The sequence below is a fragment of the Taudactylus pleione genome, unplaced genomic scaffold, assembly GCF_031769625.1.
Source record: "Taudactylus pleione unplaced genomic scaffold, aTauple2 ptg000251l, whole genome shotgun sequence".
Classification (NCBI taxonomy): domain Eukaryota; kingdom Metazoa; phylum Chordata; class Amphibia; order Anura; family Myobatrachidae; genus Taudactylus; species Taudactylus pleione.
The window spans coordinates 8,741,812-8,755,036 of record NW_028284653.1 but is presented as its reverse complement, the minus strand read 5'-3'; the positions used below and the strand labels follow the sequence as shown (position 1 = coordinate 8,755,036).

Genomic DNA, 13,225 nt, shown 5'->3' with positions numbered 1-13,225 from the left:
AAAAAAAAAAAAAACGGGGATAACTTTTCACCACTGAATAGGTGGCGAAAAAAAGTGCAAAATTGGGGTTTAGGGGTGGCAGGCTTAAAAAAAATAGCCTGCACCCCTGGGATTGACATTTAAAAAAATAACTGTCAAAAAAAGTTTTTTTAAAAAATTAGGGACACCCCAAAAAATGTATTTAAAAATTTGGGGTGAAAAAAAAAAAAGAAGGAAAAAGAGTGTTTAAAAATAGGGAAATAGGTTCAGGGGTATTCTGTAAGTATGCGGCAGTTGTTTTCTAGAATAGATTATTAGCAGCAGGTGCATTTTAAAAAAAAAAACACTTTAGGGACTTAAAAATATGCTTGGACCCATTTTCATATACCCCAAATATGATGGGGCCACTTAAAAAAAATGAAAAAAATGCATCACTTCTTCAATGTCGAAAAAAACACCTGCAGCGGCTATTTAAAACCCAGACTTTCATTTGCAGGCTAAAACGGGGGTACCCATATCCCACTTTTTTCGCCGATCCTATTTCGCCGGCTCCCGTTTTTTGTAGCTTTTTAATTGAATACGGGGATAAAGCGGGCGCGCGCCCGATATTTTATCCCAGGAAAAGCTCCGATGTGGAGCGAAAAGTCCAGCATGGACTTTTCACTCTCATATTGAATACCCCTCTAAGTGGTTTATTTGTTAAAGGTTAGGCTCAAAAATCTGGAGCTTCTGATCATATGCCCATAATTTAGTAGGATTTACCATCAAAGCTAACAAAGTTTGAAATTCAGAACTCTGTTTGGATCAGTTTGTACAAAAGATCATTGATAAGTTTTTAGATCTGTGTTTTTAGGTTGGGTATGGGATCCCAGTGGTCAGGATGCCGACGGTCAGTACACAGACAATGGTATCCCAACAGTCAGAATCCCGACAGAATTTGTTAAGTAACCCTATTCCTCCCACCTTTCCTGCAGCCTAACTCTAATCCTCTCCTCCCGCAGCCCAACCTTAATCCTCCCCTCCCTCAGCCCAACCTTAATCCTCCCCTCCCGCAGCCCAACCTTAATCCTCCCCTCCCGCAGCACAACCTTAATCCTCCCCTCCCGCAGCCCAACCTTAATCCTCCCCTCCCACAACTCAGCCCTAATCTCCCCTCCCGCAGCCAAACTCTACCCCCCCCCTCAGCCCCCCCCCACAGCCCCTAACACTAACCCCCCCTCAGCCCCCCCCCCACACAGCCTAACCCACCCTTCCCACAACCTAACCCTAATCCTCTCCCCTAGTGTTTAGGGCTAATACTTGACAGTCAGGATTCCTGTGTCAGGATTCTGACCGCCGGATGCCAACTACATCCAGTGTTTTGCAAGGGAGGAGCGCAATAAATTGTGACAGCATGAAGTTATGCTTAGACACCAAGGCCTGATTCTGAGTTAGAAGCAACGCAAAAAAAGAGCAAGTAACTTTGCACCTTGGCAAAACAATATTACACTGCAGGTGGAGCAGATATAAAATGTGCAGAGATTTAGATCTGAGAGAGGCATGGCCAAACCAGGCTTGCTGATTTTCTTGCTCCCCCCCACTGGGAGGGGGCACAGGTCGGCGCTGCAGTGGGGGTCGCGGAGGCAATGTTGGGCGGTGTGGGGCCTGATTGTGGCCCCACCCGTTGCTATACAATGCCGAGAATTCTGGCAGGTAAGTGCAGGGGCAAGCTGGGGTTTGCGGGGAGTGGCGGCCCGTCCAGGAGAGTCAGCAAGTATGGTCCAAACAGAAATCTAAATTGCAGTGTAAAATAAAAGCTGTCCAGCATTTGGGGGCTACTTGCAAATGCAGTCAGTATTACCCTGCATGCATGAGAAAAAAAAATAATAATATTCCACCCCTTGCAGTGCAACATGATTTGCCCCTGAGCAAATTTACTTGCTTGTTTTTACTTTGCTCACACCTCAGAATTAAGGTCCCCCCAGAGTCAAGTGCACTACAATTTGTGCAAAAAACACAAGGCATTTCTTGTAGATATAATCCCTTTGTGACGGATAGCTAACCCTACCAACCTGTGAGTGTATGTCATTTTATCATTAAAAGGGTAGAAAATAATATAATTGGAGTAAATTACAGTATGTGATCAGGTATGTTCTGACATTTCCCTTCTATCGAAATTTACAATAACTTTTGATAAATATCAGGCACAGTAAGAAAACACGGATTAGCATAATTAGGATTGAAATCTTATGTGCCACAGATTAGTTAGTCAGGGTTGCCTACCTTTAACATTCTCTTCCCGGAGAAGCCCGGGTAAGAGATGCAGCAGGGGGCCGATGGGGGCGGGGCTTGACGATTCGCGTCATTAAGCCCCGCCCCTCACGGTAAAATTGCAGCGATTGGGCACAATTTACATAGGGGGCGAGGCCAAATGCTGTGATTCATGCAGAATCACAGCTTAAGCCCCGCCCCCTTCACGGAGACGGACGGGTATTCTCCTAATTCTGCCCACTTCACTAGGAAGTGAGCAGAATGCGGAAGAAATGCCTACCCTTCCGGGGGTGCGGGGGGGTCACCTGAAAAATCGGGATCCTCCCGCGAAAACCGGGAGGGTAGGCATGTATGTAGTTAGTACTGTTATCGATGTTTAAAGGGGACATTACATAATACTACATTTACCAATAAATATAAGTAAATATAACAACCAAACGTGTTTAGTGTTTTAAAACACTATAGGAGATCACATTGGTGGTTGGTACGTTAAAGCTTCAGTAACAGAGACCATGATAACCATTGTTACTTATGCATTCATTTTTACATACTGCTTCCCCAGTTTAGTAAACGTGTTCTTTTCAAGTCAGTTATCAAAGTTTCAAATTTAATATACAGGCAAATTTGGACGTCCTATAAACACAAAAGAATTCTCTGAAAATGAGTCAGAAAAACATTCTATTTTCTGGAATTCTATGAGGCAGAGCCTTGAGAAGTTAATTCAATCTGCCCCATAGAATACAGCCAAATAGAGTTGCTGCACTCTAAATGGCAAGTATTGTAGAGCCAACTTCGCTTTTTCTTCGATTATCCTAATTGAAATGCTTTTGCACTTAACAAACACGCGGAAACACACAATGCAAGGCTCCCGCTGAAACATTGTGGCTAAATAAATCTCCCCCTATGACTGGCATTAGAAACAGTACGAGCTGCAAATCAGTCACAAACATAATTTTTTTTGCAAAATTAGACATTCTACTAGTTAACATTCACTATAAAAATGGTATTTACCAGTATACTTACTGGCTTCTGTTGAGGAGCAGTACTCACTGGTGGGGGAAATATGAAGAAAAGAAATAAAATGAATAAAATCAAAATAATAATAGGAACTGCTTTTTAAATGCACGTCGTAGAAGAAAAATTCTGGCTTAATTATAAAATGTATTTTTTGGATACAACAAGCTATGTTTGCACATGGTGTATAATAGGCAACTGCTTTTTAAACTGCATGTCGCAGAAGAAAAATTCTGGCTTAATTATAAAATGTATTTTTTGGATACAACAATCTATGTTTGCATATGGTGTATAAATGCAGTCTGTTGTTATGAACACATTATTCATGCCAACCAGCTAGTAGGTTTGAAACAATTAAATCCTAAACCTAAATATCGAGGTAACCTTGTAACCCAAAACCTATAAAGCAAAATAAACCATTGAGTTATTTAATAAGGGAATTCCATGCTACAAAATGTATGCTAAAAGACAAGCCAACAACCTAATCACGATGGCAAATGTATTATGATAGGGAACTAGGTTAATCATATAATTACTAGGTAATGAGAGACTAAACACAAGAAGTTGTATCAGTTAGGAGTAACGTCTGTAATGCAGTGGGCACATCAGCCACAGTTGAGGTAATCCATAAATTGTGCATTTTAATACACACACCCCTATGGGGTTGTTAACTTCATTGCGTGGTTTAGTGGCGAAACTGGGATGATTTAGGGAGTTGTTACTGGCGTTCTGGCACCATCGCAATGGCACATGACAGGAATCGCCTACAAATCTACCCTATTTGAATTGATCCCTTAGGCTTGCTTGCGAAAATGGAGACAAAGAATCTGACCACACACATTAGAATGACTTGTTTCCATATCAACAACTAGGATGTGCAGGCTTGGATTAGTTAGAATTTTCCCGCCACAGTCGTATTTTGCCTGCCAAAAATCGGGTCTCAGAAAGAGGCAAAACCTCATCTTTCATGGACAAAATCATTCCTGGACAAAAGTCCATGAAAGATAATGTTTTGCCTCTTTCTGAGACCCCATTTTTGGCAGGAAAAATCTGAATTTGGCAGGAAAATCAGAACTAATACGAGCCTGCACATCCCTGTCAACAACGCAGATATTTTATGACTAGCAGGACAGATTGTGTTATGGTTAGCATTACTGCCTAACAGCACAGAGATTGTGGGTTCGATTACTACTAAGGCCCCTAACTGTGTGGAGTTTGTATAGTCTCCCTGTGCTCACTCCAAAAATATGCTGGTAGTTTACTTGGCTTCCGACAAAATATAACTCTAGTGTGTACGTATGTGCGTGTACATGTGGTAGGGAATATAGCTTGTAAGGTCCACTGGCAGGAACTGATGTGAATGGCCAAATATTCTCTGTAAAGCGCTGCATAATATGTGGCGCTATATAAAATAACTGGTAATAAAATAAATAAATGACTGTAGAACTAAAACGGAACCCTCAATACCTGCTGAGCCAGAAGGAGGAGGTGCACCGGCCTTCTGCCATTCAGTAGCTTCGGCAGCCATTCTACGAACATAGGCATCATCAACACACATCAGGATATTTTCTGGCTTTATGTCAGTGTGAATGATTTTACATTTGCTATGTAGATAATCCAAGCCTTGAAGGACCTACAGAATGAAGAAAATCTCATGGAAAAATTCTATATTCAGTTTAAACTGAAGTTAAAGTGAAGTTATGTCCACACATCAGCATTTTGTAACAATACTCATTTTAAAAGTGTGAGTGTCTTTATGAAAAATTCTATATCTATATATCTTAATCTATATATCATCTATCTATATATATATATATTTATATATATATATATATATATATAAGACCTGGCAATCAATCATAATAATGTGATTTGGTGGTTATAGCAGAATCAAGATGATCGTTCTTCCCAAACTCCTGCATCTTGGGCGGTTATGGTATAAAAGATAGAAAGTAAAAAGGTCAACAGTGTCTAGACCAGACACCCAGATGTTAGACAGGTTGACAGGGACAAAAGGACAACACAATAATTGTCTACCTGGTCAAAAGGTCGACATATACAAATGGTCAACATGGCTAAAAGTACGACATGGTCAAAAAGTCGACCCTTTTTTTTCTAACCCTAATCCTCCCTCCTTGTGCCTAACCCTAACCGTCAGGGTAGGTGCCTGACCTTAACCGTCCCTCTAGTGCCTAACCATCTGGTAAGTGTATAACCCTCCCCCCTCCTGGTGCCTAACCCTAACAAAAAAAAAAAAAAAAAAAAGAGTTGACCATTTTCATGTCGACCTTTTTGTACACGTCAACTTTCTTCCATGTCGACCTTTTGTATACGTCAACCTATTGCCTGTCTAAAATCTGGTGTCTATTAAAGTTTATCTGGGCATGTTGGAAACCTAGGGTCAGAATGAGCACATTCTAAAAAAGACAGAGGCTGGGGTCACAGATCTCCTAAAATAATGATGCACATGTAGTCCAATGCATTCTTTGCAATCACCCACAGTCACTAATGCTGGGTACACACTAGACGATACGTCATCCGATCTGGCAGTTAGGAGCGTCATATAGGGCGCCATCGTCTAGTGTGTACTCAGCATGTCGCTGGCGATGTGCACTCCTGTGCATCGTCAGCGACATGCTTTGTCGGCCCTACATGAAGGGCCGACAAGGGATGTCGTTAGCAAGGGCCATACTGCGGAATGTAGCATGTCCCACGTCGTCGCTCCCGAAATCGGCAATGGTGTGTGCACTTGCCGATGCAGCTAACCTGCCAGGTCCCGTTGCTGTTGAGGTCGGGCTGGGTACACATCGTCTAGTGTGTACCCAGCCTTAGAGTCTAGGTAGATATAGGAGCCGACATGACAAGCTACTATCCATATACACACACTTTTGGAGTCACAATCTAATGACAGACACAAGTTATACAGTAGGGTAAGACAGAAAGAATCATGAAAGCCAAATATCTAACAAGCATAATACAAATAGCTTTTATTTTTAGAATGCTTTTTATTATTTAAGACTGAAAGTGCTTAACAAACCATAGTAAAACTAATTCAATAGATGGTATAAAAGATTCTAGATGCTGCATTGGTTTTCATAAGCCTGAATGAAGCAAATAATCATCGTGCTATAACATATGAGAAGGGGTTGTGACTTTCTGATTTCACCAGGCTGTGCGTTACATATTGGGTATTCCTCAAATTAGGAGGACAAGATAATCAAACCTTACCATTAAAATAAAAATATATTTATTCTTAAAAAGCTCTATAAAAAAAAACCCTAATACTTTTAAAAATGTATAAAAAAATTATGCAATCTAAAATGGCACATGCTGAAAGAACATTTGGTTCTGGTCACTGAAATGCATAATACCGTCACAGTCATTAATAAATGAAGGACGCATGTAACTCTTGGGGAACTATGAAATCCAGATTACATAACTGATACATGCTACATGTTGCACATTTAATGCTGCATAAGGATTATGTTGAAGCAAGTTCAAATATACGTTGCATTACGTAACACGTTGCCCATGTACAATAAAAAAAATAGGATACATGGTAGTTGGTACAAAACAATACAGTGGGGGAGGGTCTATGTAACAAGGAAAGTTCTCATTACTTGACCTCACTATGAAAAGTGTTAATCCTGGTTTAAATGTGGAAAATTCACATATGTCACTCAGCAAACATATTAATGGAATTTTAATACTATGTTTTTTTCTGAATTACGTCTGAAATTGAGGCCTCAGTTGATTTTTAAACTGCCTCTTTTTTTATTACCTTGAACAAAGAGGGGAGTTTAGCAACAGGCATATTGCTAGCAATTTACAGTATTCTATGTACAATAAAAGCTTTTTTATTTTCAATAGATGGGTTGGATGATTGCTTACTATAGTGGTCCCAGAAATACAATTGAGGGAATAGGAGTTTACCAAACATTGCAGGATGCTGATTGGACTCCTAGGTTGGCCTTTGTAACTTTCTCATTATTGCTGTAGTTCAAGACTGTCCATGGAGATGGGAAATAGTTGTTCATTTTCATGGATGACTCTCACACCAAGAGAGAATTTACAGAGTAATCCACATTAAACTTGTGTAATTCAGTTGAGCTCTATATACTCACATGTGTCACACATTTAGTTGTGTAGTCAGTGTATTAGAATGTAGGCTCTCACGAGCAGGGCCCTCATCCCTCATGTGCTTTCCTCCCTTACTTATACTATCATGTACTCCTAACTCCTCAATTGGCACCTAACACTTGGTTGCTTATGCCCTGCTGCTTGTGGTATGCAGCAATGTTTATAAACCATGTCCTTGTCCTGCATTGTTTTGTACTACTATTACTGTTTTTTCTTGTGTGCTCATTTATGTACTGTCTAAGGCACTGCAGAACCTTTGTGGCGCCATATAAAGGATAATAATAATAACAGTTGTTCGGTGTCGCACAAAAAACATGTAGTCAATGCAATTAACACTTGGGGCCATATTCAATTGAGGCAAAAAGTCAGAGGTCAGACTTTTCGCCATTATCAACGTTTTTTTTTGTGGGATAAAGTATCGGGCGCGTGCCCGTTTTATCCCAGTATTCAATTAGGATCCGGCAAAAACGGGACACAGCGAAAAGGTAAGTATCAAAAAGTCCTGGGAAGTTTTGGGAAATCATCCTGCCCCCACCTAAAGATGGGTCTGACATGGGGGATCACTATTGGGTAACCCCTAGTGGGCCTGCTAAAGGTAGTCAGGGTTTTTAAATAGCCGCGGCAGGTGCATAAATGCACCTGTGAAGAAGTGATGAAGAATAGCACTTAGCTTTTTTTGGCCCAAAAAAACTACTTCCATCAAAATTGGGGTACATGAAAATGGGTGCACAGCATATTTTTAAGTCCCTAAAGTGATTTTTGAAAATTATTCAAAAATGCACCTGCCGCTACCACCCACATTCTAGAAAAACACCTGCCGCATACTTGGGAACCAATCAATCGCTGAATCAATTTCGCTAGTTGTAAACTTTGTGCCCCAATATTTTTTTTAATTATCACCGATAACGGCTTTTCGCAGCCTAATTGATTACCCACCTTGATCTGAGTCCTCTTATATACGCTTTACAGAGGTGGATAAACTAACTAGTCTTAAAATAAACAGTGACACATATTTCAGTGTTCACACTACACAGGATTGAAAATAAAGATTACAGACAAGAGGACATTAATGAAAGAAGAAAAAACACAGTAGGAGAAGTAAAATTGGGGGGTTATATATATATGACAATGGCATTCTCCAATTTTTAGCTCAATTTTCCTGCAAGGTGTATAAATGAAAAACGAAAAGTGCACTTGCATTGACACTTAAAACAAATATAAGGGACCCGCATGCTACAGATCTACATGCAGAAATTATGGTGCCATATTCAATAAAACCTATTAGGCTACATAGCACAGGCTGCTATAGCAAGAGTGCTTTGATTTTAAGTGCTTAGTTTAAAGTGTAATTAGAATTTTTAAATTGAAGCCAGAGTTATTCAGGAGTTATTACCAACTATACTGATACCTGGAAGGGACTGTGATGTGACTCTTCACTTCTTATCATCCACAGGTAATTAACTACAGCACCCATCAGTTACTGCAGCCTGATATTTCTATTGCACAGCCTTTAAAAAATGATAGGTAAATGCCTATACAGTATTTAATATAGTTTTAAATTCAGAATCAAGGCAGGAAATTACTCTGCATCAGTGTTTGTAGATGGTCTTCTGTTTACTTGACCTCTGACCTTTTGTTGTGTGAGGAGGGTGTTAAGGTGCGTACACACTACACGATATGCTCCCTGAGCGATATCGTGTAGTGTGTCCCCGGCAGGCTGTGCTCAATGTCGTTCATGACATTGAGCACAGCCGCTGAACGATATCATTAACGATATCGTTCAGTGCCGGGCTCTCTCCCCCATTCCCCAACATGCAGCAACCTGACGAGGTCGTCAGATTGTGCTCCATGTTCAGGCGACGGACAATGTCGTAAACGACCAGCGGGAGTGCGCATCGCTGGTCGTTTCCGTCATAAGAGTGCACGATTTGTGCACGATTACTGAGCGATTGCACGATTACGATGTCGTAATCGTGCAGTCGCTCAGTAATATCGCCCAGTGTGTACCCACCATGAGGGTTGGGTGAAATCAGTGTGGACACCTGACTGTAGCCATACTTATTAGTTACTATTAGGCTGCTATAGCAAAACTGCTTAGATTTTAAGTGCTTAGTGTACAGTGTAATTAGAATTTTTAAATTTAAGCCCGAGTTATTCAGGACTTAAATAGGAAGAGAACAGAAGGAGAAAAATCAAAATCAGCAATCCCTGCTCCTAATGACTGCTTTCATCTAACACCACATTTCCACTATGCCCCTGGATTGTGCCTGCTCCTGGATCAGCCCTCCTGATCTATTCCTGGCTGATCTCCCCGTGCAAGCTGCTGATCCACTGAAACTGTGCCATACCGAACGACGCAGCAAAATGACCCCTCAAATGGACCTTGGGTTGTGGTCGCCAAATCATGAGGCTTGGTGCAATTTTGCTCTTTTTGTTGCCTTCCTCTTAAGTTTAGATTAACCTTTCCATAGATGTTATATTGTGGTCACCCTTGTATTAATACAGCCATTTTTGCAACTGTAGTCAGCCTTTTTTTTTCACCTGCATGTTATACTTCTACAAGTTACACATCCTGCCAGATGCCGACATTGGCAGGATGAGCAACTTGTGGATATATTCATGCAGTGCATATCAGACCACACGTTTCAGTGATCTGTATTTGTTCCTTGTGTGATATCTTACACACTGTAACCTTCTTAGTACCCCCAAAAAATGTTTGTAATTAGCTGAGCTAATTAACAGAAAGTGATTCCTTCGTGGGGCACTCGTAAAACAGAGCCCCACGAAGGAATCACTTTCTGTTAAGTAGCTCAGCTAATTACAAACATTTTTTTTGGAGTACTGGTTATTCGATTCCCGGGAGCACATCCAGCACCTATGTTACTAATAGGGGTATATATAACCCAAAATGCTGGTATATTGCTGGTTACAACACCTATTTTCTAAATGAACCCATTCCTGTGCAGGATATAACCTCTGCCTGACATTAACCCTCGTAGTGCGCATAAGATTGCGGCTTCATCTGGCACACCCGTGGGTGGGATGAAAAATACTTCAATCTGCTGGCTATGTAAGGTCTCTACTCTGAGATTTAGTATACTGCAACCTCCCTATTTTGTGTTATCTTTCCTAAGCATTATCTATTTCCACCCAGGCTAACCTATGTAGCGCGCCTAAAATGGTTGCCTCGCCTGGTACCCTTCATAAGTGGGATATATAACCCGTGGAAGTTATTACCCAAAATGGCTCCACTTACCCTGCATTATGTTGACTGTTTTCTTCTTTCTGTAATACTAAACCCCTGAAATGTTTTTGATGTTGTAAAGCGACTGAGCCCTGATGGAGAAAAGCGCTATATAAATAAATTATTATTATGTTTCTGTACTTTGTTGTTAATATATGTGACTGCATCCACAGGGGTGAGATCTCACAAACTGTGGAGGGACCCTGTTGGAATGTTTGCTAGAAAGTAATGCTAGAGTGGGGCTATCCTTTAATCTCAGGACACAATAATAAGATGTTTTCTTAAATAAAATTCTCTACTTCTCTATAGATTTCATCACTGATTTCTAGATATAAAATCAGCAATTTTCTGTATCTTCTCACAGCTGCCTCCTGCCCTGTACCTTGTAATAGTATCACTCTGTAATGACTAAAGCATTCTCCACTCACTGCCCCTACTCTTGCACTGCAGACCGACTAACCTCCTTCAAGAGTAAGGTGATTATTACCCTTTGTAGTAGATGTTCATCCCTAAACCTGCAGCACAGAATAATGGCAAGCATACATTTGACTTCAAAATTGCATTTCAAACTCTCCATACCGCACTGACTTGTTTTAATATGGCACTATTAAGATTTTAAGTTCTTTGAGATCATGGCACCAAATTCCCATTGTCCTAAGGAGTATAAAACAGTTGATGGTTTCCATGCAACAGGATTAAAAAAAAATAAAAGAAGAGGAAGCATAGGGGACTCAACAAGAACATTTTGCACAGTAACAATGGGTGTGGATTAATAGTACTACATTAAGAAGTTAGACAGTCAATAGGTCAACACCAGAAGGTTGACAGGGTTAAAAGGTCGAGAGGCAATTGATCAACAGTGACTTAGGTCGTCAGGGTTAAAGGGTCGACAGAGTAAACAGTCGACATTCAAATGGTCGACACAAAAAAATCCCGGTTGCCATTTTTTTTTCATTTTAGCCTAACCCTAAAAATCATGAAAAATCATGTGTCAACTGATTTTTGGTTGACCTGGTGTTGACCATTTGTATTTCGACCTTTTAACCCTGTCAACCAATTACCTGACGAGCTTTTAACCATGTTGACCTTCTGGTGTTAACCTATTGACTGTCTACCTTTTCAGTGTAAACCTACCATCCAGATACCAATGCCAATATACTCTGCAGTGCTTTACACCTAAAACTGTGTATTAAAACCAGTCTGCAGTCTTAACTCGCAACGCTAAATTAGTATAATACGCCACAAGTTAATTTACTTGTAGATATAATAAAACAAATAAAAAACTAACCTGGCGAATAATACTTTTAACACAATGAATGGGAAGACCCTGATAGTTTGACTTGATGATCCATTTTAATAGATGATGGCCAAGAACTTCAAACACCATACAGACATCTGGTACTAAATTAAGGTTAACAAGCGAATATGAATTACACAATAACAAATTGCACTATATCCAATATATTTTTGAATAAAAGCGAAGTAGTACTTCAATATTTCTTTATTACAGAAAAATTATTAAAGTGTTTCTTTGCTTCTAACAGAAGCCTTACATCTCCTGGAGGGCAGTTAGCGGGGTTAGCGTTAGGTTTGGGGGGGGGGGAGAGGTTAGGGTTAGGCACCTGTATGGGGGAAGGGTTAGGTACCCCCAGTGAGAGGTTAGGCTCAGGCACACCCCTGGAAGAGTTAGGTTTAGGGACCGGTAAGGGGGGGGATAGGCACCCCCGGGGGGAGGTTAGGGTTAGACACCACTAAGGGAGGGTTAGGGGATGACGACAGGGAGGTTAGCATATTTACCTGCCTCTGTCTGGATTTTCATCCTGTCGGGCAGCCGCTGTCGGGATTTGAACCGGGGGCTAAACAGCTGCCGGCATTTCAATCCGATTCCGTGCTGCATGCATCATTACGGGCCACAGAGAAACTAAACACATGCTGATGCTACCAGTGAAATTGATATTTTTTAAATCACATTTTTTTCTATACTAGACAAATTAATTATATTATTTAGACATTCCCACAGAGCAATTTCATTATTTTACTGTTTTTTTTTCTTTAGATCCAATATTAAACACTTTTAAAATGAAGGCCACAGTTTGTAGTAGTTGAATGTTTCAAGCTCAGTCATAAAGGTAAACTCTCACCTAAGCTTATTTTGACAGGGATCTGCTTATTGGATGGTCAACCTGCATCAAATTAGGCCCACCTACCAATGATGTCCTCATGTATGGACTAACTACCACACGTGTGGAAGGGGTGTAATGAGTCTGCTCACAGTAAATGTCACCAGCAACGGTTCCTTACCTGTCTGGCCGGAGGGTCTATAACTGAGCATGTGCAAGATCGCAATTCTACGCATGTGTACAAATGAATAAACTGGCCACAGCTAAGGACTGCATCAGCTGCAGCCCCTAGAAGCTGGTAAGGGGTCTACGGTTATAGCAGGGGAGTGGCTTGCCATGGGAAGCGCTCTCTGCTATCACAATTTGGACTGCCAGCCCCAGGGAGAGAAAACACCAACCCCTCGGACTGCCTGTTCGGCTGTGGTTAGCAGGGAGCGCTTCCAATGGGAAGCCACGGCTAGCCACTGCAGGTGGTAGA

At 40.9% G+C, this 13,225-nt stretch overlaps 1 protein-coding gene across 7 annotated transcripts in view; it reads right to left on the bottom strand.

The window, feature by feature from the left end:
- The window catches only part of SRPK2 (SRSF protein kinase 2), a 185,925-nt gene that overhangs the window by 43,883 nt on the left and 128,817 nt on the right, over positions 1 to 13,225 (bottom strand). For 4 of the 7 annotated variants that reach the window (XM_088480227.1, XM_088480224.1, XM_088480223.1 and 1 more), the window contains exons 7-9: positions 11,916 to 12,022; positions 4,711 to 4,876; positions 3,241 to 3,278 (exon numbers count right to left, since the gene is read on the bottom strand). In XM_088480227.1, coding sequence (XP_088336353.1) covers positions 3,241 to 3,278; positions 4,711 to 4,876; positions 11,916 to 12,022 — 311 coding nt within the window. The remainder of the gene's footprint in view (positions 1 to 3,240; positions 3,279 to 4,710; positions 4,877 to 11,915; positions 12,023 to 13,225) is intronic. The other 3 variants (XM_088480228.1, XM_088480229.1, XM_088480225.1) reach the window with 1 other exon arrangement.